A 25,673-nucleotide genomic window follows, 5' to 3' on the forward strand; every position below is an offset into this window, starting at 1 on the left:
CCATCTTTGCATTCCCTTTCACAGTATTTGATGTTAGAAAAAAATCAAACTGAGGATCTAGTGAATTTCTTTAGATCATTGAATAAGCCATGCTTAAAAAGCAAAGAAATCTAAGAAATATGGCTTTCTAATTCCAACCCTGCTGCCATGCCAGGTGCGATATACCATATACAGAAGGAAGAAATTATCTTTAACATCAGACCCTCTTCCATCTACACACGTACTGTTCTACTGGTGAGAATTAAGGTTTTGCCAATGTTAGCAGAAGAGCCACTGGGCCCCACAGCAGCTTCACATCGCATGATCCATCACCTCGGAAACGTACACTGTGTGAGTCTCCATGTCAGCTCCCCCAAAGCTCCTGGCTCATCCCATGTTCAAATGCAGAGCACTGCAAAGGTCAGGACAGCCCACATAACCCTGGGTGTTCTGGGGTGATTTTTAAAAATAACTAAAGAGTTCTGGTTCTAAACCAGCCAATTAAATATCTCTCAAAAATCACACTAAAACCTATCAACAGAGTTATTTGTGCTTGTCACAGTCCAGTGTTCTAGATGCTGCATTTGGCTCAGTATATTTCATATTATTTGGTGGTCCAGTCAGCAATCTGTGTTGGACTCAGAAACGATTTGAAAACATTTAATGTGGCATGGCTCTATGTTCCAAATCAACGGAAAATAAACATTGGAAAGATGTAATGGACTCGTACAATTCAACAATGCAGAACATACAACCCAAAACTGTGACTCTACTTCCAGGCCTTTGAGGCACAGACCTGTCCCTGTAAGAATGGTTTCTATCATTCGAACACCCATCAATGCTGTTCTGTAATAATAAAAACATTTGCATGCAGAAGCACGTTGGGATGACCCTAATGATGCTAGTTCAAAAGTCAGTTCTTCAGGACCAAATTTACATACATATCAGATCTTCTCCAAACTGATGCTGGCCGATGTGTTCAAACAGGGACGAGAGCATGGGCAACAGTGCCACTGTGGTGTAGTTGATGATCTGAGTCACCCCTTTGGGCTGGCTCCGGGTGTGAGTAAACTGGCCCTGCTTTAGGTTTTCCATTGTCTTTTCCAGATCTTCTGCTGCATTGTCCAGAAAGGCCCTGAGAGCACTTTTCACACTGTCCAGGCCCGTCTTCATCACAGTCCTGTGAAGTCAAGGAAAAGATTGGACTTTCTGACAGCAAGAAATCAAAGGAGAAAATCTGACCCATTATGCTACCTATCTACTATAGTACCTACCTAGAATATATTTAACTTTAAAAAATTGATTAGCATACATTTAATTATATAGAATTGTTTTATGACATTTTCACATATGAATATAATATATGTTGATTATATTCACCTCCAATTACCCTCTGTTCTGTCCCTCCCTCTTTCCAAAGAGTTCTACTTCCATGTCTTTGTGTGTTTGCTTACAAGAGTACATGCATATGATCATGGTGATATGCATATGATATGGTGAACCAATGAGCTCTAAAGAGTTACTTACTGGAAAGGGATTATTTACAAGTGCATGGGCAACTTAGCAGTGGCTACACCAATAAAAATAATGTCTCTCCTGCCTCTAGAAATCATTAGCTTCTTGTAAGTGCTCAGGGAAGGGAAGAGAGGGTCATAATATCTCTCTCCTCCCTTAGCAACTATCAACTTCATTTTTTATAAAATAAGTCTTCTATATATCTGAAGTTATAGGAATGCTGCTTTGGCCAATCATTTTCACAAATGACCTCACTGTTGACATCAGTAAGGACCTGGAATGCAATAATAATTTATGATTTCTGGCAGTGGTCTGAGATTTCATAGCCAACACAACAGCAAGTTTCCATCCAGTTGGCTAAGCTCATCTCCAAAAACACAAGGACACCTTCTGGGCAACAGACATGAACAAAACAAAGATTGTAGTTGAAAAATGATGCCCAGTGCTAAAACATTCTACACTTCCAAGCACAGCAGAGCAATGGCTTCTAAAGAAGCCAGTGAAGACTTGGTTTTCTGCAGTACCAACACCCCACTTCCACTGCTCCTGGAAGGGAATGTATGTGTACACTCTAACTCCCTCATTTATGACAGAGACATAAAAGCTTAAACATAAGGATGTAGTCAAGGAATGTCACAGAATACTCCTTATAAGAGACATGAAGGAACTAGATTTGTATTTAAGGGCTAAATTGATAGTAAATTGATTGTTCAATCATGCTAAAGAGATGATGTACTTGACAAAACTCCTGATTTGCCAAACAGAATAACTAGCACACTGACTTGGGGTTCAGTTGGTCTATATACATCCTGGCCCATCTTAGACGTCACTTTACACAATGCGGCTGCACCTCTGACTTGCTCTGAACAAAAGCAAGCATTGTCATAAATGTCAAGCTCAGGGGGGCTCGAGAGATGGCTCAGAGGTCCAGAGCACTAGCTGCTCTTCCAGAGGTCCTGAGTTCAGTTCCCAGCAACCACATGGTGGCTCACAACCATCTATAATGAGATCTGGTGCCTCTTCTGGTGTATATATGATAACAGAACATTGTATGCATAATAAATAAATAAATCTTCAAAAAAAATGTCAAGCTCAGCCACCACATCCAGGAACTGAAAAGGCTCCACGAGTTGTCTGGCTGCCATTGCTATTCTCATTGATAACTCAGTTACAAAATCAGCTGCTTCAGAAATGATTTGAAGATTAAATACCCTTATGATTGTAAAAACAAAGGATCACTGTATCAATAATTTATAAAGTTTCTTTTCACTTGTGCCAAGTAAAAGTACTTGTATCAAGTGTTCATGAAACAACCAAATAAAATCAAGACACGTCATAATGACATTGACTCATTTAGATAAAAATGTGCCTATTTACCTTGCATCCAAAGTCTGCCCCAGAATATGAAGACAGTTCACAATTGAGGTAGCATCATTCCCTGAAGGGGAAACAAAACACCATATAAATCACCTTCAGAATTTCTTAATTTTCTCCCATCCTATTAACTCATGTGCTGCAAACATTGGTTAATTCACACAATTCAATCATAACTTAATGAAAAAGACTTTGGAAGACTCAAGTTTGAAATCATGCAGTTTCCCTGCTTCAAAGTGGTTATGCAAATGTAAGTAGACAAGCGGTGGAGCATGTCGTACCACACAGCAGACATGCTCCAGAAGCATTCGGAAGCATCGCACGAAACTAAAGGAATTTTTGCTGAATTTCTCAGATACATTGCTTTCCCCACACTAACGCACTGTAATACATACAGTGCGGAAAATTTTAAAGTCAGCGCATATCCTATCAGAGATGAGATGGGCTACATCTCTTCACATCTTTCTTCTATTTTAATTACTTCATGAGTCTCTGCTTTCTTTATTTCATTTGTTTGTTTGTTTGTTTTTTGAGACAGAGTTTCTCTGTAGCTTTGGCGCCTGTCCTGGAACTAGCTATTGTAGACCAGGCTAGTCTAGAACTCACAGAGATCCGCCTGCCTCTGCCTCCGGAGTGCTAGGATTAAAGGCGTGCACCACCACCGCCCGGCTATCTCTGCTTCCTTATTTCATTCAAAGGCCTTAGTGTGAATTAATATGCCTGAATTCTGATGTGGTAAGCTGGATTGATTTATCCAAACTTTGTTGGTCTTTGGCAAAATGGGAAGCAACAAATAAATTCTTTTTAAAAATTAAAACCAGAGATTGGAGAAGCTAAATAGAACTCCTGTTTGTATTAAAGATTTATTTTTAATTCTGTGCATGTGTGTGGTTATGTGCCCATGTGCATGCAGTGCCTAAGCAAGCCAGGAGGAAGTGTCAGATCTCCTTGAGCTGGAGCTACATGTGGTTGTGAGCTGCCTGATCCCGGTGTTGAGAACTGAACCGAGGTCCTCTGCAAGAGGAGCACTTGCCCTTAACTACTGAGTCATCTCTCCAGAACATTAAACAGAACTCTTTTGCACTACTCAGATTGTAATTCTTGAAAACAATGAGATTTGTGCATCTTGACTGCAATTTTGTATATAAAATACAAAATGATGAGTGACATAATCAGTATGTGGTGTGTGTGTGTGTTTGTGTATGTATGTATGATGCGCAGTGATGGGTGTTTTAATAAATAAATAAACAAATAATATGATGATACCATTAACAAATAATTTGGCTACAAAATATGGTCATTTTATATTAGTCATTGTTCTATATTTTCATCACATACACACACATATACACACACACACAGGACCCTTACGGTAATGAGTCATGACTCAATATAAGCTTTCATAACACCTGAATGTTAACTTCTTTAAACAAAACCACATCTTAAAATAGCCCAGTTACACATACAAAGAACTGGGTAATCATCCTGGAACAGGAGCAGGCCACTTTAGACACATCATAACACAAAGACACTCTCGGTTCTAGACAGACACTATCCTCAGAGATGTTTGGGGCTTTAAAGGATTTCTTTTTCATTGTCTCTACCATGCCCAACAAGTCAAGCACAACCTGAGCTTTCTAGGATAACATATACAGACTAATTTTTTTGATACCTCCTCCTGGAGAATAGCAATAAGTATTCAAATACACTAGGCATTTTGAAGGGAGACATTAAACCTATAAATGTGAATCTAATCTTCTAATAGTCAGGGAGAGATAACAAGGAAATAACTTAGCATTTACTTTGGAAACTTGTCTAAATATAAATTTAAGATTCATGCACTAGTGAAAAGTAAGTATCTTCATCTGCAAAACAGAAAAATTTCATAACAAGTAGCTTTCTTTTAAACATCTAGAATCTATGCTGTGTCGATATCCTCCCAGCTAACATTGTGGTAAAATGCAGTGATACTGTATGTTCAGGCTCAGGGCCACTATGTGGTCAAGCTAAAAGAATTTTTGACAGTATGGTTTCATAAGCATTTCTGTCATAAGTTTGATACATTCTCCACTGGCTCAGGGAAGTATCTCCGGGGATTGAGTGTCTTATAAAGAAAAACTTACATTTTTTTTGCTTGATAATTTCCCAAAAAAATAAAAACAAAATTAAAGGTTGCATTATTTGAATAAAAAAATTGTAATTTACAGCACTTACTATTTTAAATGTCTGTTACCTGTCTTCTCTATTAAGACCATGAGCTCTTTGAGAGCAGGATCTGATTGGTTCATTCATTCCTTTACTTGTCAGGTATTTTTAAAAGGTTATCATGTGCTTTGCTTCCTGCTTAGCCCCGTGAGAATAAATGGAAGCCAGAAGGGCAGGAATTTACTGCACTTAGTGAGAATTAAGAAGGCAAGTGTTAGAGGTGGTGACTCTGATCCCACAGAGTAATGAGGGCACCAATGAGCCTGAATGAAAAGGGACATGATGCACTGCAGAGGTAAGGAGTTTCCAGGAGAGCTGAGGTAGCATACGTAATGAGCAAGGAAAAGCAATGTGGTAAGAAGGGATGAGTGGCACCTGAGAAGGCCAGCTTGCATGCTCAGGTTATTCTACAGAAAAAGAAGACACTGGGCATGCAGGAGTAGGATAGGAGGCTGGTGTCTGAGAAAGACATGGCTGTATGGAGCGCAGAGTGGGAAGAGGGGATGCAGATAGAGTGGGTTCTTTGGTCCTAGAGTAACACAGGTAAAAGGACTCTGGTATAACAATAGAAAGAAAATTCTTCATTTCTCCATCTTCACACCCTAAGAGAATGTCTCACGCACAGCATACACACAATGTCCACATATTCAAAGATGCATTTGAAGTACTAGTTTTTTCTTTATGTGTGCAAATCATGCCCTTAACAGACCTTTGAGGCATAACCCTGTGACATTATCCCTGAGATTATTCTGCCTTCATATCCTGCTCTCAGTATCAATGACTGAAGAATTTAATGTCATGGGTTAGTTTGGGGATGCTCTTGTCTTTAAGTTAGCAAACAGAATTCCCAGCTAGCAAAGTGGAGAGTGTTAATAAGAATGAAAACAGTGTTTATTTAGCCAACATTGGGCTCTTAGAATGACAAATGAGATCCTCTGTCTTGTCAAACTGCCTAAGTGTTGTTCCCATCCCAACTGAATTCCCAGAATGCATGTGTACACCAACTTAGAGAGTCAAACAAAGTCTTCAGAGGTCAAGTGGGAAAGCATGGATTTAAGCAGGATGGCATTTTCTTTCCCTCTCCACCACCCCACCTCACAAAATAGTCTGTTCTATTTGCCAGGATTCTACAGTGAAAACATCCATCCTTGGAAACAATATCTTCACCATTTTCCCACATAACATGAAATGCTTTAAGAGCCTCAAAATAACAGTTCTGAGCATGAGAGCTGTTGGGTTGGCCTCTCTGTTCTTTGGTTGTTTTGATGTATAGAAAATATTTTTAAAGGAGATCAAAGACACATGCAAACATGGAGAGTGAACTTTTGTTAACCCTCATGGTTTAGATGTCTTAACAGTCGGTGACTACAGAAGAATTGTAGGTGTGATTTAATTCGGCAGATAATAAAGGCTTAATATCCCAAGTACATACCATATCAACTCACCACAGTGACCCCAACAACAAGAACGTGATCTGTTTATTGCTCTCTCCTGGTCTCTAACGCCTAACTATGGGAGGTTAATGTGTATCTTTTTGTATCTTCAGTTTTGGTAACCATTATCAAACCAAAGTATTTCATAGAGTTTAAATTTTTCTCAACTATTTCTTAAATAAAGTCATGAATTATTTTCAAGTATGATTTTTTATTTATATTGATGTGTGTGTGTCATGTGTATGTGGGTGCCATTAAAGCCCAGAAGAGGGATCTCTTGAAACTGAAGTTTCAGGGATCATGAGCTGCCCTGTGTGGGTACTGGAAACTGAACCTGGGTCTAACTGCTGATCCATCCTTCTGGCTTCGAATCATAACTTTTTCTAAACTAATGCAGTATATATGATAGAGTTGATAAACAGTTTATTTCCTGCCATAATGCAGAAAATCATATGAAATGTATATGAGATAGGGTGAAAGAAAAGAGTAACATGACTATATGCAAGTACCTGCTTCATATTTGTTAAGGTCTCTTAGTAAAACCCATCCCTGATGCAATGGGGTATGTAAAGGTCTTGTAGATCTACCTTAAATAACCACACTTTGTGATATATTTTGTACTTAATTTGATTCACCTAAGTAAGAGCTAACAAATAAGATTTCAAAAAAACCTAATAAAATCTAATGTCTCAAACCAGGACATGAACAAAGCAATTTCAGTCTCCACAGTATCTCAACATTCATTAACTTATGTTAGGTTTAATACACACAACAAATTTCTAAGATTAGTGGTGATTTTAAGCCTACCACAATACAAAAAGTAAAGGTTTAGGCATTCAAGTCTCTTGTCCAAATCATTCAGGTAGTTAAAATTCTCGAAAGCAGCATATATATAGTCAAAGCCCAGTGTCCTCTTCTAGTCATCACAAGAGTTTAAAGACAGGCTATAAGTGTGCTATGTAAAGTTTTTGTGCTAAGACAATGACGCAAGTCTGTTTTAGAGCACGTTTGATTGTTAAAGACATTTTCCAGCTTAATAGATTTCAAATACTGCATCTAATTAGATATTAAGATTACATAAGAAAGAATAATTAATTTGCCCCTGCAAGGGAATAACAAACTATATTACACATTTATCATCAATTACCCTTAGATATTATACTTGAAAAAAATATGAGTCTAAATAACAGGCAAAAGGAATGAATCCTTGCTGACAGAATGTCCATGTAATATTCCTTTCAAAAAATTATCATTATTAAAAATGGCATAATGGAAGTGTTCTGAATGTTGGAAATTTTTCTTGACTTGACTTGATTAAGTAGATGTATAAATATGAAAAGATTCTTGTTTTCAAGATGTATGTACTTTATCACATATATATAGGATATGTTTAATTCTCTTAGAGGGGTATTAGTGACATAAAACAGGTGCCCAGTTGAAAAGAGCATACCACAAGTATTGTGCTTTCAGGTGAGTCCATAAACACCAGCACTGACAGACAAGCCCCAACAGAGCTATTCATAGTTAGACAGTGCTCTCTGATGACATGATGTTTGAACCTGATAAAAAGAACATGAGAATCTTATCTGAAAATTTTCACATGAATTATTGTCTATTGGTGAAAAATAGCTAAAGAGAAATTATTTTGAAGATACTGCCCTGAAATTTTTAAGTATCTTAAACAATACTGTAAAAACCCAGAAAATTTATATGAAATGTAAGTTAACTGATAAACAGAAGTGTACTGAACATTCCAGACCAAGAAGTATATAGTATAACAGTAGTTAGCTGAGCAAAACCTATCACTTATTACAAATTTTATTAAGGATGTATTTTTGTGTCCGTCTCTGTGTATGTGTCTATCTGTAAGACCCTTAGTTTATTCACTGTGACTTTTACAAAAAAAAAATGAGTTTTCTAAATCTTTAGTCTTTCATAAAAATATACTTAAATTGATAGCATTTCTAGAAATATATTCCTATAAAATATCCCAACATTATCCCCAAAATCTAGAGAGCAAAATCAAATTTGCTTCGGCAATTTACATGAACAGATAAAAGAAAGGGGGTGACTGCCAATTCCTAAAGCCCCAGTAGGATCATCTGTGAAGGTAAGTGCACACCCTGCACAGGTATGCAGGCACATGTCCTTCAATCTCATAGATCATCAGACACATCCAGAAAAGGCTGGGGTGTGGAGAAGTGGTGCTAGAGAAGCCACTTTGACCAAGAGAAGCTCTTGGTTCTATGATCCCATAATTACCAAGCTCCAAGGTTTGGAATGCAGGAGACAAATATATCTGTAGTCAAGAACATTTAAAATTCAATGTAAAGTTCCAAATTTGGATTGATAGCAACTTATTTTTTAATCTTCCAGAGAGAGCTGAGCAAAAATCCAAGAGCCCAATTTCCTTTTACCCTTGAAATAAAATATGGCAGAACATGCCATTTTCATTCTTTTGCTTTAATTAAATATGCTTCAGTTTTCAGTCATAAATTGGACTGGCTCAGGAAAAGACACAGCCCCCCATTTTGCCATAGCTAATGTTACTTATATACATCCTTCAGGAACTTGTCTGGCCTATGAGGGCCATGCATGCAGCCGTGCAGTCATGCATCCATGCAACAAAGCAGCACACAACACAGTGCAAAATTAGCAAAGAAAAGCCCCTGATGGCCATGCTCAGAAATTTCCCAAGGGTCTCCTTACCAAACAGTGAGATCCTATGCCTGACAAGAACTCCAAGTTTGCAGAACAGGCTGAGGACAAAAGAAAAACAAAAGGAGAAAAGGGGAGGGGGAAGGGAGGTAGAAAAAAGACAGGGGGAAATTAAAAATAAATCAAATAAGACAAGAAGAAGAAAAGAAAGGAAACAAAACAGCTGACCTATGAGCAGGAAAAAAAAGCAAACATGATGTCACGCAGAAAGGATCGATTCTCTGAGCAAAGTGTGGAATAAGATAGTAAAGAAAGAATTTCTGCGTATCTTAACAAACATGGTTAAAAAAGCACATATTATAAGTAAAGAAACAAAATAAAATAGAAAGCAAAGCTCATTAATACAGAAGCCATCTCTATAAACCTCACAAGGACCAGAACTATAGAAAAACCACATGGAAAAGAATTCAATCTGCCTAAAACACCTGGTTCATATCACGGGCCTTATTTATTTACAAACAGAAGTATGGTGCTTTGGGCAGAAATGGTACTGTAAGTTTTAGTACTCCTTTACTGGGCAAAATGTCTCTACTAAACATCACTGGGCTCCCTATTTAGACTTCATAAAGTAGAAATAGAATCCGGATTGATGATCTGATGGCTGTCAAGAAATGATAGGTATGATGACCACAAGGCTTCTTTACGATGAAGAACGAGTTGACTGTCTTTCTTATTTCCCTACCTCGGGGTCCCAGGAAATCCACAGTCGTTGTCAATGGGACAATTCAAGTAATCACAGCTTGTATTCCACAGTCTGCATGGCCACCTCCAATATTACCCCTCAGTGAATATTCCAGAGCTATGAGAGCAGGTGTCACCTGCTCTTTGTCCATTCCTAGCCCCATGGCCTCCCAAGGGTCCGTCTTCTAAGGAAACTCTTTGCTGATATTGATTGCTATACCTCACTTGTTTCTCACTGGCTCAGCTCAGACTGCACAGACCCCAAGACGCCTTTCCTGATGTCCAGGCCTCCACACTACCATCCCCACATGTCCCTGCCGATGCTCCCAGGAACCACCCGAGTTCCACCATGGCACTTAATCCAGCAGGTCCCAGCCTCCACTATCTCCTATCTCTCTGCTCTCTTCTGAGCCCTTCAGAGGAACAGCTCTTGTCCTAGTCCGCACTTCCTAGTGTCCTTCCCTGGAGGATTGTGCGGGTCTACCTAATCTGGGTTCCCGCAGTGGGGTCGGCTGGCTCCTCGCTGCCCAGGCTTTCTGGGAAAGCTCCTCTGGCCCCAGCACCATGGTATGCAAACCCTAGAGAGCAGACACAGGGCAAAATCAAGGGACTAAATCTTGAAAGAAGGAAGGAAGAGCCTCACCTCTGTGTGCTGACCTCTCTTATAGTAAATTTTGACCCGATGCCTTTGCATTCTTCATACCAACATGGATTAATTGGTTTTTAACAATGTATTTGTTGATTCTTTTTCCTTTTGAGACAAGGACAAGCTACACAGCTCAGGCTGACATCAAACTACTCAGGGAGCCCAGGCTAGCATTGAACTCATAATCCAATGGCTTATGCCCCTAAATGCTGAGATTATAGGCAGGCACTACCACACTAAGATGGATTCATTCATTTATTGAATAATTACATAGAGTATTTCATAGCTATTCCAAGAAAATGCTCATCTGCAAACATCTGGGAATGTTGGGTTTGAGACATCATTTATTAGAGCAAAATATTTAAAAAATAAAGATCTCTGTATGTAGCTCTTAGTTGTGAGATTTGATTCTATATTAATTTGGACTATAATTTATTTACTAATTTTTTTAAACAAAAGCAATCCTGACCAAGATCTCCCCATCTACTGAGCTTCACAGTAACTCGTAAGTACCCTCTTTCCAAAGACAGATTTGTCTCTCTGGAGAGACTGACAGCACAGACCAAAAGGAACACACTATCAGGTTGTATCCTCGCTTGTGTTAAAGGGCGTTCATTACTACTCTCCAGCATCTGAGTGAAACATTGTGAGCTATTCCTGGGGCAACTGAATTTGAAACATTGACTATATGTGAACACAGATATTGCTGGTGGATCAACACCTAGGCTGTTTTGGCTTTTTTGGAAACACAATAGTTTTGTACCTCCTTCCACTAGATTGTGTTCACTAAATAGGCCAGAAAATAGTCATTCTTCCCCATCACACTGCTCACTAACCACATCACCAGGGACAGAAAAAGACATTGAAGGCTAACTCCTCCAGGAAGGTAACTTTCCCCTTTTATGCCATCTATTTTGGGGACAGAATTTCTGGGCAAACTAGGACTTGTGCTTGTTATACACGAAAACTATTGCCTTGACTCTGCTGACCCAAATTTTAATCTTTGCAGACATGATGATCCTGACTTTCGAAACAATAAGTGCTTAGGAAAGAATTTTGAGTGCTAGGAAATGAGTGCTAGAAAGTGTCTCACAGAATCATTGGTTAATAACTGGGGAGACATTAACTCTGACAATGGAAACCACTGCTAGGAATAACCGTTAAATATAATTTCAACCAGTATTACAGCACAAACAATGCATTTCAATGTATCTTTGGCTAGTCTTCACAGCAAGGTCAGGGTTTAGCATTTTATCTACTTGATATACTCTTTGTTTGTATGTATGTATGTGTGTCTACCTGCCTGCCTGCTACCTGTCTGTGTGTCTGTGCGCACAGACACACAGATAAACATAAAAGTGCTGGCAGAGGACAGAAGAAGGCTTGGATCCTGGAGACGAAGTTATAAGTGATTGTGAGCCACTTAATGTGGGTTCTGGGAACCAAACCAGGTCCTCTGCAAGAGCATGCATGTTTGTAACCACTAAGCCTTCTCTTCAGTCAGTCCATTGATCTTCTGATTGTTCATTGTATCTACTTACGTTGTAATATTTAACTCTCTGTATGTAGCTCTTAGTTGTGAGATTTGATTCTATATTAATTTGGACTATAATTTATTTACTAATTTTTTTAAACAAAAGCAATCCTGACCAAGATCTCCCCATCTACTGGTAAAAACTCAAACATCTGAAAAGCTCAGGTATTTCATCCCTGCGTCTAAAGTGAATTAGTTGCTTGTATGTTACTGTCATGGTGTCTGCTACTAGCTGTTTTTAAACATATTCAGATCATCAGACATTTTTTGTTCTCATTTTTAGAACATCTAAAATGGAACAAATTATCTATAATATACTGTGCAAAGAAAACAGCTGTTAAAATTATGCATATTTCTTATTTGTACTATATATGAAAAAGTAGGTACGTCTACAAGTTGGATTAATAATATTTTCAATGCATTTATTAGGGTCATTTCCTTAAGTTAGATATCTCTAGCCATCATAATTTTTAACTGCATAGTATATTTCATCTATCTATATACCTTAATTTATCATTACCTTATCTATTGGTTTAGATATGAATTTCTCCCTCTAAGATTCACTTCCTATGACAGACATTAAAGCACCACCATGACATAATTTACTTCTACTCTGGTTTCATTTGCATTGTGTGTGTGTGGAGGTTTTTCAAAGGCAGATGTGTTTCTTTTCTGGGAATGCCAACGGGAAAAGTAAATTTTACCAATCCTCTTTCTATCAGGTGCTATTAAATGGAAGGTGGCATCATTGAAAACACTACAGTATTATTCATTAGCAAGAGTTGTCTGGTGGCCTTCTAGGGCCTCACAACTACATCACTTGGTGGCAGCACTGGAGCTAACTTTTTCTCTAAGGGCTACAAGATTGGTTACAGACAATAGGTGAATTTACTTCAGAGGTACATAGTCCTAGGCTTTTTCCCCCCAGCTTTATTTAAGTATAATCAGCAAGTACAAATTATGTGTAGTAAGAATATATAACTTAGTGTTTTGGCATCTCTGTGTGTAGGCAGTTGACATTCCCATGAGTAAAGCTGACACTGACTAAAAATAAAGACTGAAAATGGGAAAAAAATGAATTTGTTTTGGTTTATTTGTGTGTTTTCATTGCTTTCTCTCAGTGTACTTTGTCTTGGTTTACATTCATCAAGTAATATTTAAATTACCAACACCCTTGGAGAACAAGGCTTCTATTACAAACAACTAAGTGACCCCAGAAGAAGCAGAGGATTCAGGGTTCATCATGTTTCACGGGGTCTGGGTGCATGTGAGTTTTCTAGTTGATTGTGTGTTCTCTCAGTCCACAGGGACATGAACCCAGAGACATGGATGAGCACCTATGAGAAATTCTACAAGGCTATATTTTCCTTTCAAGGGAATTCAGGGAGGAAGGTCATGCCCAAGTTAGAAGGAGTGTGGTCTCACAGTGGGATGTGACCCTGCGTCTCCTCTCAGCCTGCTGTGCTTTTATCAACCTCACAGATTGGTATTTAAGGAGGTGAGACAGCGAGAGACAGAGACAAAGACAGAGATGGAGAGAGACAGAAAGAGAGAGAAAAAGAGAGAGAGGGAGGGAAAGAGAATGGTGGCAGTGTGTAGTCAGGGAAATAGATAATAAAAGTTCAATGAGCTGGTTCCACCCTCTCACATTATTCAAGCCTGGACTCTCATTCCCCTCCACCACTGCTGGTGTCCCATTCAGTTACATCTTACTCTGCCTAGGCCATGATCATCCCACACAGCAGGAGATTCAAGGCCAAGAGAAGAGTTCTTTGTATAGTTTACTCTCTTTTATGGAAATATTGCTCAGATACATTCTCAATGCTTGGGATGGTTGTGAGCAATGGAGTGCCAGAGATTTTCATAGCCGCTAATCTCCACGTAGACTGAGAGATAACAGAGTTTTAGGAAAACACACCCCAAAAACAAAGTAGAATCTCACGTGGAAAAAAAAAAATCTCTAAAGAAGACATGGTTTTAACAAATAAGGCACAAGAGAACACCAGAAAGGTTTGTTCTGTTTTCTATCCCACTATCATGATAGCGACGACTTAGTTTAAATTTTTGAAAAACTAATAGTGTCTAAGTTGAGCACTGCCTTCTTTAAAATGTGAAAGCTGTCAAAAACAGATTGCCAAGAAAAAAATCAAAGAAACTAATGTTCAAAGCATAATTATTTCATCATAAATACCAATATGGAGATTCTTCCCCAGTCTTCTTGGAGATCCTGTCATTTTGAGTTGTTCAATACTGATGGAATGGATACAGTACCCTTACACAATCTGCCTTGAAAGGTGTTTTGTTTCTTCTGTTACTGTTCCCTTTAAGAAGCAGATCTGTGTCTAACACACACAAATGTCAATTTGCAGGACCTCTCCACACCTAGCATGAGACTCGGGGGAGGAGACTCTCCTCCCAGCCCTGCTCAAGGTCCTGGGGTTCTCTGATCTAAATACAAACACGAAGAAATGAACTAGAAAGCTTTGCGGCCACAGCTCTGTACCTCGTCACCATCTCCTTCTCTTTGTTGGATGCGTGTCCTCCAGTGCAGAGAGGCCTGCTTGCCGCAGACAAGAAGTACAGGCGGTGGTTTTTGAAATACTGATCAATTAACGGAAGAACGACCTGAAAGAGAGGAAGAGAAAACAGATCTACGGAATGGACTACTGGGGGTGGGGAAGTGCTCAGAGCCCATGGAGATCTGTGCCTGTGTAACACTGCACCCATGCTCAAGTGTGTGTACACGTATACATGTGTACATGCTTATATGCATGTGTGTGAGTATGGGCGGAGCAGAGCAGGATGTGCTGGGACTTAATTATGAAGAACACAGCAATTTTGAACAGTCCAGAATTATTCTATTTTCTCAAAATGATATGCACTTGATAGAGTTTGTACAATATAGTTTCATGACCAAAAGGCTCTCAAATTCCCAGGATTACCACACACCAAGATGCCATTATATGTGAGACCTGCCACGGGGGTAGTATCATGATGTTTGTCCTACTGCATACTGTGTGTGGTAACTGCCTTCATTTTTGCTTTGTAGATGTTAAATGAAAAATGAAATAGGAGACCCACTCAAAACTACATTGCTACCTGCTTCCCGCACAAGGTACACGGTATCTACCCTTTCTCAAAGTCAAAGTTCCCATTGCGTTCAGATTTAGCTTCTCTGCCCTGGGCTGGCTCTTCCTCCTGCTCTGTGTACTTGTGCACACATCTTGGTACACACAATTTCCTCTGTGTGAAGGGTACTTCTGACTCCCCATCAGCAGACCTTGCTCAGAGGTGCTCCATTGGGTGGGCAGACCTTTTCTGCTCTCTTCACCAGAGAAAAATCTTTTATTCTCTGCCCCTCTAAGGCATTAATTTTAGACAGAACTCTTTGTCTCTGTCTCCCTACTTCTCTCTCCTCTCTCAAAGCTTCTTAGGCAAAAGATTGTAAGAAACAGAGTTGGAATTCTAGATCCACATTGTCATTTTTCTGACCTCTAGAATTATCTGCTAGTCTATTTGCTGGGTACAGTGGTGTTTTTTTTTTTTTTCCTACCCTGTAGTATAAAATAGTTATACTGAATGACTAAATACACAATTTTATCACTCTCTTGAAAGTCATAATAGAGCCTGAATATACTGACTGGCAGACTTAGGTACTAGATCAAAATAGAAAATGAAATTAAGCCACATTAAACATCTACAAGCAACAACTAGGGGTGCTGGGTGGGTAGGCAATTTAAAGGTGTATTAGTATCATGAATACATATCATTTCTGATAATTGGGTGTCAAGAGGGGATTATAATCATGTATTGGCTGGAACTGACTGGTCTACGTATCTACCAATCATCTACTTCTCTATCTGTTATCTGCCAATCTATCTTTGGTCTATTCATCACTAACAATATGCATCCTGGCATAAACCATATGTTTAGATGACTGACCCAACAAAAGGTGTAAGTCTGAAAACATAGCTGAAGGCAGATATCAATCATTGAAAAAGCATGCCATCTGAAAATCTACCAAACGTGTTTATAGAAAATGATCTGAAACCTCACCAAAGCAAGTGAATTGGAAGAAAACGGTCAGTAGCAGTGAGCCTTCAGCTTACCTGCAAGGTGTTGTTAAGAGGCACACGCACCCAAGGGACACTAATGGATCTGCAAAAGTCCCCATGCCAGTCTACTACCTGACACAGCCAAGGAAGCAAATGGGCCAGTGGTGGGGTGCACTATCTTTAATCTCCACCGCTCCTTGACTGAAGGAAGGGATGATTTCCCCATTAAAGGAGAACCCTTTGTACTCCTCCTATGAGTGGTTTATGCTCTAAATCTCTGCTGTGGAGGAACAAGACTGAGATCCCGCAACAAAGAATTTATGGTTGAAGCCATACACTCATTCATATGCCATTAAGCTTATTAGCTAACAGAAAAAATGAACAAAATGTTAAGAAACTGGGTTACTACTTCTACTTCACACAAGGGAGCCATAAGAATTAGAGCGTAGATGGGAAGGGGCATAACTAAGTGTAGGCCCATATTTCGATATGTGGCAGCCAGGCTCTGAAACCATAGGCCCACCTCAGGTAGTCACTTAGACCTGCAGACAGGCTGTCCCTGCCTCACAACAGGCAGGATGTGCTGCTCCTTTCTCTTTTGTTACAAATGTAGATCGCCTGGGGAGAGGTGTTTGCCTAAACTGATGATTTAGTTGCAGATGCTTCCCTAGCCATGCAAGGGAATAAAAAGGGGGAAGGGAGTTTGATATAAAAAACGCGTGTAGATCTTCAGGATGGGGAGAAGCCTGAGATGTCCTTCTGTGATAATGGTGTAAGCTGTGTCTAGTTATTAGTTATTTCTTGCGCCTCCCTACCGGTCGAGTTAGGGAAAATAGTTTTCTTTTTTTTTTTTTTGGTTTTTTGAGACAGGGTTTCTCTGTGGTTTTGGAGCCTGTCCTGGAACTAGCTCTGTAGACCAGGCTGGTCTCAAACTCACAGAGATCTGCCTGCCTCTGCCTCCCAAGTGCTGGGATTAAAGGAAATAGTTTTCTATGTCGGGGCCCACGGGCCCTGACAACTAAGTCATGTGAGGAACAGAACGCGGTGGGGAGAACTGAGCGAGTGTAAGGTAAGTGCTGGCCAAGGACACCACAGGCCGACCCCTCTTGCATGAGTCATGCAGGTACTTCTCGCAGCCAGAGAGTGTGTACTAGTAGTGAGAGCAGCATTTACAGTAAGTGTATGCTAAAAGGGAGTGAGGATGTGATGGGTCCATTCTGTCAACACTGAAGCTGAAACAAGACGTGTCATATACTGTACTTTGGCAAAGAACTTGATTTCTTGCTCGTACGGGAAATGTTCTCCTTTGCTTCTGCTGCCGCCATCTGTAGACAGTAAAGAGATTTTAGGTCCACATTGAGCGACCAACATTTTAAGAAATTCATACAAAATGCATAGCTTAAAATGTCTTCCTAAAGGTATCAGCCCACCAAACTGAAAAGAAAACGCCAACCAAGGTGTTAAGAGTAACTTCAGCATGGTGATGAAAAGTACAAGTTCAAAAAAAAAAAAAAAAAACAAACAAACAAAAAAAAAAACCAATCAGGTCCAAATTAGGCATCTATTATGCCCAACTCATAATGACATGACAATTATGAGCACAATCACACCATGGACATCTGTGCTGGCTACTGTTAACTGTCCACTTGACACAGCCAGGAGTCCCTGAGAAGACAGTGTCAACTGAAGAATGATCCTACTTCAAGCTGGCCTGTGAGAGCACCTGTGGAGGACTGTTTGAATAGTTCATTGATGTCAGAGGACACAGCCCACTTGGATAGCACCATGCTGTAGGCAGGTGGTCCTAGGTTGAATAGCCAAGCTGACTGAGTATAAACCTGCCTGCCAGCCAGAAAACACCATTTTCCATGGTTACTGTATATTTATTTGGCCATGAAGCAAATTTCCTTACTGGAGGCAATGCTGTATTGATTAGCAAGTCTGCCTTCAATTTCCTGTCTTGACCTTCCACAGTGATGTTCTGTGGCCTGGAATTCAAAGTTATAATGAATCCTTTCCTCACCTAAGTTGCTGGCCAGTGTACCTGTCATAATAATAGAAACAAAACCTATATTATAGATTTGTTGGTAGGAATTAGGAAATCAAAATGCTACATCTTCTAGGACGCACCGCAGTGAGAACAGTGGCCACATAGTCTTAGTTAGGTTTTACGCTACTCTTTGATAGAGATGGGCATGAATGTTAAGGCTTCTGATGTTTTCCGTTACTTTTTATTAAGCTTTAAAACTAGCATGAAAATAACAGATTCCATCATAGCACTTCTGCACACTAGACTTTGTTCTCATTTGTTCCCCTCTCCATTGCCCTCCCCATTCCTCCGTCCCTCCCTCCTTATAGGCCCATTTCATTGTTATTTTCTACTTTCGTATCTATCAACTCTGAACCTACAGACCACTTGGTCCAGGAATGAGTAAGAGGAAAACAATGTTACTACTTAGCTGCAAAATTAGGATCCTGCTAACTAGTGCCCTAACCTACGCCAAAAAGGATTTTTTTTACGTGAGGCAAAACCACTCCTGGTTTACTCAAGGTTTAGAGAAAAATACAAAGCTGGAAACTGATTGACCTTGGCACACTGACTTGGAAAATAGTCTCCATAGCCTCCCTCATGCATAAAGAAATGGCCTGTGCATATATACACAGAAGAGGTGATAACAATCTACAACAACCCTGTCAATATGCAGAACTTCGTATGAAATGGAAAGGTTCAGAGTTGAACATGAGCATCCAGATTTTGTAAGACTCAAACTGGCTTGTACCAGGGGTAAAGCTTTGCAATTAAAAATAGGAATGATGTTTCAATATGGAAGCCGGAATGTGCCTTAGTGGTAAAGCTGTAACCTGCCTCCAGCCCTTATCATGACTGGTACCAGGTTACAGGCACCATTCTGACCTTAAAACCCAGCATGTAGTCCTCAACACCTACCAAAATGGGTCAAAGATCTAGTCCATACTTCCAGGAAAGTACCTAAGTGAAATATCCCTAAACATACTATTTTTGTTTTGGGGCATTATAGTTCCACTTCTTACTAACTGAAGTGTGCCAACCAGGATATGGTTTTTATGTATAAAAGTAAATGATCTGTAAGGCTCAGGGCTGCATGGTTTGGGCAGCCACCATCTGGCAATAAAGGTTTTCTTTTTAGCTTTTTTTAAAAAAGGGAAAGAAATAGGAATGATGATAATAAATCTTAGGTACAAATTCAGTGTAATTTTCATGGAAGACTGCTGTGGAACAATAGTCTTTTATCCTGCCATTTATATTATTTTTAATAAAACGTTAGTTGGCCTAGTAGCTCAGGATTTTCTTATTAACTAATTCTTACATCTTATATTAGCCTATTAATCTTGTCTATGTTAGCCACATGGCTCGGTACCTTACTTGACAAGGCAGTCACATCTTGCTTCTTCTGCTCTGGGTGATGACTGCTCTGAAACTTCCCTCTTCCCAGAATTCTTGTTGTTCTGCCTATACTTCCTGTCTGGCTACTGGCCAATCAGTTTATAACTAATGTAGACCTCTGTGTGATTCTTTGAGACTTAATGGCTGCAGGACCAGGTGGGACAGAAAACCCTGGTCAACAGAAGACATGATATCTATGATATCAGAACAAGAAAAAGAATATGGTTTTTTGCTTGGTTGTTTTTTATTTTTGTTTGTTTGTTTGTTTGTTTTACACTTGAATTTTTCCCCTGGTCCTGGGGATAGAACCAAGAACCCAATACATACTTAACACATGCTCTACCAGTAGGTAGCATCTCCAGCCCTTTGTCCTTTTTGTACCTTGAGGCAGAGTCTCACTAAATTACCTAGGCTGGCTTTGACCTCACTCTGTAGTTCAGATAGGCCTTGAACTTGTAATCTTGCTGCCTTAACCTCCCTTGTAGCTGGTATTACAGGGCAGGTACCTCTAGTATCCTAGCTTGCAAAAGTCTTTATAAGGGACTTTCTTGTGTAAAATATATCAAGATGGATTTGTGCACAACCAAAGTACCAAATAGTTCAAGAAGCATAAGAAATACCCTTTTTACATTAAACATGTTAACAAAATACAAATAGGTTTGGAGAGAATAGAACCATACCAGCAGAAATGAAATGGGATTAGATATAAAGGTAGGGATGGAGGGAGGGAGAGAGGGAGAGAGGGAGGGAGGGACAGATAGAGACAGGGAGGAAGGAAATGTAAAGGGGAGATGCTAATGTTTTTATTAGGGGTCCCCTAGCTTAAAATCTTCTCTACCTCTGTAAAATAACTGTGCAATGGCACAGAAAGGCCCCTTGATGAAATTCTCATCACAGAGTATTCAAATTTTCAGTAGGAAAAACGCTGTTCTTAGCCAGGTGTGATGACAGAAGCCTTGATAATTCCATTACTCAGGAGGCAGAGGTAGATAGATCTCTGTGAATCTAAAACCGGCCTCATTGGTATAGCAAGTTCAGGGCCAGCCAGGGCTAACTACATAGTGAGACCCTACCGCAAAAGCAAGACAAATAAATACCAAGAGATTCAAAATGTGGACAATCTTTATACTGGTCATCCCACTGCTGGTGATGTTTGATTAAGAAAAAGAAAATGTGCCAGAAGGTGATTACAAACTTCCAATAGGGAAGTATTAGAATAACCAAACTTTTGTCAGTGTGTGAGAAATCCATGTGTTCTCATATAACACTATATGGATATTTTCAAGTTTTCAAACTCAATCCACTCTCTAGAAAGTTACTGGCTGTTATGCGCTCCTTTGTACCAGATGGATGTAATGTGGGTACACCCTGACCCTGCACACACTAGGAATGACAAGAGCTCGATGATGAGCAGTAAGAGCAGCTACATACCAAACTCCAGGATGTACTGATGAGCCTCGTCCACATAGCGGATCAGCTGCTGCAGGAAACTATAGGCAAATCGCTTCTCAATGGAAGGTGTGTCCAGATCCAGGTCCTTGAACCCTCTGCAACAACAAAAATAGACAATGAAGCATTATACATGTGTATAAATGATCTATCAGAAGATAAAATTTTATTATAAAAACTGTGCATAAAATTGAAGGTAACGTAATATTTTTATTGCTAATCACAAAGAGAGGGTTACCTATAAGGAATATTTTGCATGAAATACAAAACTAAAATGAATCATTCCAATACCACGTGTTAAAATGTTGCATTTATGCAAATAAGGTATGGGTCTTTTTACTTTTGCTTATGGATTTTGCTGAAATGATGGAAGGTGAAAAAATGAAAACAGCTAAGAGCACTGCTGTCTCTGGCACAAGCCGGGGCAATTGTTCACTTGGCACAACCTAGAGTCACTTATGATAAGAGTCGCAATGGGGGATTGTCTAGACCAGGTTGGCCTGTGGACAAGTCTCTGGGCGGACTGCCTTGGTTGCCCTAAATTGATGTGGGAAGAATAACCCTGAAAGTGGGTGGCTTTGTTCCATGTTTGGGGGTCCTGTGTTATGTAAAGGGAGAGAAAGCTTGCTAAGCACTAATCGTGTATGCACTCCTTTTTCTCTGCTCTTGACAGTGATGTGACCAACAGCTTCAGCCTCCTGCCATTGTGACTTTGCTAAAGACAGACTGCCACCTAGAAGTGAGAGAGCAAACAAACCCTTTCTCCTCTAAGCTGTTTTTGGTCAGGTGCTCTACAACAGCCACCAAAGAGAAACTGGGATGCGTATTCTGAATGCACCATCTAGTGGCCTCAAGGTTTAGTCAGGTCACTGAGTTCATCTTCAGTTGGAATCCCAATGAACATTTGGAAATCATGAAATGGGTGTCCACTTGCCTGGATACAGCATAACCACTGATCTGTAGGAACTTGAAGATATCCTGAGCCTTCTCTCTGTCCTTGGCTTTCTCTTTGGCTGTCAGTGTGTCATAGGGCACCAACAGGGGATGGTTTCCTCCTCCTAAGAGAACAGCAAGAAAAAACACACACACACCATATACTCTGAGGTCACACCCAAACAATGGTACACAGGCCCTCTTATAGGCATTTTAAACCTGGAAATACATAAATTTGCACTACTGAGTACTGGTTTCATGTGCTGTCACATTGGAACAAAAAGAGTCAAAGGCATTCTTTATTAGGATGGAACTTATAGATAATAAAGCAGGCATGGCCGAGTGGGACGATATTAAGACAAGCACCAGGGTGATGCTTCTCCTCTGTCCCAAGGAGAGAAGAAAAGAAATATTTCTTCAATAAGGAATTCTTGCAGCACCTTCAAGATCACAGTATGCATATAAATATACAACACACACAAATAGACACAGACACAGACACACACACACACACTCAAATACATATAGGCTTGCTAAGTTAAAACTTGATTACTATTATCTAATATTTAAAAATTAAAAGCTTTTAACCAGTAGCTTCTAGCAAGAGCCTGGATATACTACATGTTTAGAACTTCTAGAAAGTAGATATTTTTTTTTAAAAAAATATTCATGAGAATCAGCCAGATATGGAGTACATGTTAAGTCTGGGACATAGCCCCAGACTCCAAATCCCAGCATGCCAGGTCCTGACCCCTCCCTGGATGAGGGTCAGGACCACTCCCACAGGGTATTTAAGTGGGCTCCCAGAGGAGAAACACGTGGTTCCGGGTTTGCACGTGCTTCCCTCTTTCTTGTCTTCCCACCATATGCTTGACCACCCGAGAGTGGTGTATTTAATAAAACGATAGGCATTTTAATTTGGTTTGATCTGAACTAATTGGATTTCTTTGTGCTGGCGAAGCCGCCCCTCTTAGGATTTTTTTTCCTAATATATGGAGGTTTCCCACCTAAAGGACTTAATTTTTTCTGCGGGCCCAGGCTCAGGGCCCGGGACCCAGGGCCATGCTGGAAAATAAGCCTTCCTGCTCACGCATTGTGCCAGGCAAGTTTGGCATCACTTGGTGAGTTCCCCTTTTTAAACAGCATGCGGGTACAGTTTGGGGGTAACCTGTTCACTTTTTCGGGCTTTTGTGGAAGTCACAGCTGTGCCTAAAGCCTGACAGCAAAAGCCAGGCCTCCTGCTGAGATGAGACATTCCCATTCAATTTCTCATGTACCCCATACATGAACTACTGGCTCGGCACCTTTCCAGTGGACGCACTGCAATGGGCTCGCTCGTGTCAGAGGCATGCATTTAAAATGGTTTTCTTTTTTTTTTTTTTTTTTTTTTTTTTTTGGTTTTTCGAGACAGGGTTTCTCTGTGGTTTTGGAGCCTATCCTGAAACTAGCTCTTGTAGACCAGGCTGGTCTCGAACTCACAGAGATCCGCCTGCCTCTGCCTCCCAAGTGCTGGGATTAAAGGCGTGCGCCACCACCGCCCGGCTAAAATGGTTTTCTTGCGTTTCCTAGCCGATTTCAAATGCCCTTAAACAGGCACTTAAAAACCTTTTTAAATTGCAGCAATAACTTAAAGCAAATTAGGCTCCAAAGCCCACATTTTTCAAGTATGGCGCTCCCATATTTTTCCCTCCCCTTCTGTTCTTTCTCTGTTCATTGACGACCTACACTCCCAAAAAAGCAGCAGATTCCACATTAGCCCTCTGTCCTGCCCCTCTGTTCCAAAGTGCTCCAATGACGCGTGCCACTGTGCACCCAACAACCGAGACGCGACATGGCCGGTTCATGAAGCAGCACTTACCCATCAGTTTCACTAGCCTGCATCAACACAGGTTCCAGCACAGGCCGGGCGCTCAGCCTTCCATTCTCCATAGCTGTTTCCCTGGTCTCTGCCGCCCATGCTCAGACCACTCTGGCATCTCCGCTCCTGCCTTGCCCTTCCTTCCCTGCTGACAACAATTTCACTTTTTTCCCTGTCTTTCCACTCTAAAACTTTACAAAAAATGTTTCGTCCTTATATTTCTGTTCTCTCTTGCAATGCCTAGTCAGCTGGCACAGGTACCTAAGACTGCCCTGTTTATCTGTTAAAATAATGTGACCACAATGTGTTTAGATAAATGTGTAACTGTGTTTTTGTGATGTGAATTAAGTTTTGTGTATGTGTGCTTCCAGATTACAACAGCTCTAAAAAAATTTAATTTATATGCCCAGTTTAAAATACCAGGTAATGGTACCTGGCTCTCAAATGCCTTTATAGATCTGAGATCATGGCATTTTAACAACAAGAGCTTTTAACACAGAGATAGCCAGCTTCTGAAGCACCCTATGATTCCTCCAAGAAGACAGAAGGCCTGCCATCTCCAGGCTTGCCTCTGGCAAAAGCGACCCATACCAAAGAAAAAGAGGCTTTTTACCCAGGGAATTGATCTGCTTTTTCCTGCCAAGACAGGTAAGACAATCTTCCCACTCACAGGAAAAATCTGTGGGCCTTTTGCACTCAACAGCTAATGGTAAATATTGCTTCTAAGACTGATGTTCACAAGGAGAGAACTTGGGATTGCCTGCTAGCCAAAACTGTCTCGTTTTTTGCTCATCTATTCCTCCCATGTCTGTCTAAAGGCATTTGACAACTCAAGGTACTGTTCTTTAACAGGCTTCATAGTCCAGGATTAATAGGTTTCAACCTTCAGAGGTTCAAAAGTTCTTAATTTCCTCAAATAGCCTTCTAAAATCTGTTCCAGTTCTCTTACAGGTTCCTGGAAAAGTTCTATCGCTACACCAAAATCAGGTCTTAAATCCAAAATTTTTAATTTTAATCCCAGAAGCATATTTTGCAGGTTACTCCTACTGCCTAAGTCAAGACCAACCTACAAACGCTCCCAGGACAACAACAAAGAGCACCTGTACCAGTTCCTGGGACCTCACCATTGATGCCAACTCTTCTGGATCAAGGACACCTTCCAACTAAATTCTAGTTTCCTCTGCTATTGTGTCTCATCCCGTGGCTAGCCCCATTTCATAGAGCCAATAATAACAATATTTTTTTCTCCTAGACAGCTGCCTTCTTACCTCCCTCAAGAAACAAATGCCTGGCGTCTCTGGGATGACAGTGAACAGGAAGCCTTTCCAGCCACACCATTCGCTAAATGTGGACCCACCAACACCTAGCCCTTCTCTCCCATGTTACCCCATGCCCACAGGAAGTAGCCAGACTTGAGTCTATGCCCTTTTTCCAAAGAGAGCCTAATCACTTCAACTTCCTGTCACCCCTATATCCAAAGAGTCTGGGATGTTAAGTCTGGAGCATAGCCCCAGATTCCAAATCCTAGCATGCCAGGGAAAGGGAGGGATCAGGACCAGTCCCACAGGGTATTTAAGTGGGCTCCCAGAGGATAAACACGTGGTTCTGGGTTTGTATGTGCTCCCCACTTTCCTGTCTCCCCGCCATGCACTTGGCGAGCACGGTATTTAATAGAATGATGGGCATTTTAATTTGGTTTGATCTGACCTAACTGGATTTCTCTGCATGGGTGGAGCTGCCCCTCTTAGGATTTTTTCCCTAACAGTACACACCCATAATTCCAGCACCTGGAGGTGGTGTCAGAAGGATTGGGAGTTAGATATCATCCTTAGCTACATATCAAGTTCCATGCCACCCTGGGCTACATGA

At 40.4% G+C, this 25,673-nt stretch overlaps 1 protein-coding gene across 2 annotated transcripts in view; it reads right to left on the reverse strand.

Moving 5' to 3' along the window:
• Ryr2 (ryanodine receptor 2) overlaps window positions 1–25,673 on the reverse strand; it is a 565,815-nt gene that overhangs the window by 114,436 nt on the left and 425,706 nt on the right. For both annotated transcript variants that reach the window (XM_057787812.1, XM_057787811.1), the window contains 7 exons: window positions 21,948–22,071; window positions 20,996–21,111; window positions 17,401–17,465; window positions 14,589–14,710; window positions 9,216–9,265; window positions 2,872–2,932; window positions 921–1,159 (listed from right to left, as the gene is read on the reverse strand). In XM_057787812.1, the coding sequence (XP_057643795.1) occupies window positions 921–1,159; window positions 2,872–2,932; window positions 9,216–9,265; window positions 14,589–14,710; window positions 17,401–17,465; window positions 20,996–21,111; window positions 21,948–22,071 (777 nt within the window). The remainder of the gene's footprint in view (window positions 1–920; window positions 1,160–2,871; window positions 2,933–9,215; window positions 9,266–14,588; window positions 14,711–17,400; window positions 17,466–20,995; window positions 21,112–21,947; window positions 22,072–25,673) is intronic.

Source organism: Chionomys nivalis, chromosome 13, assembly GCF_950005125.1.
Source record: "Chionomys nivalis chromosome 13, mChiNiv1.1, whole genome shotgun sequence".
Classification (NCBI taxonomy): Eukaryota; Metazoa; Chordata; class Mammalia; order Rodentia; family Cricetidae; genus Chionomys; species Chionomys nivalis.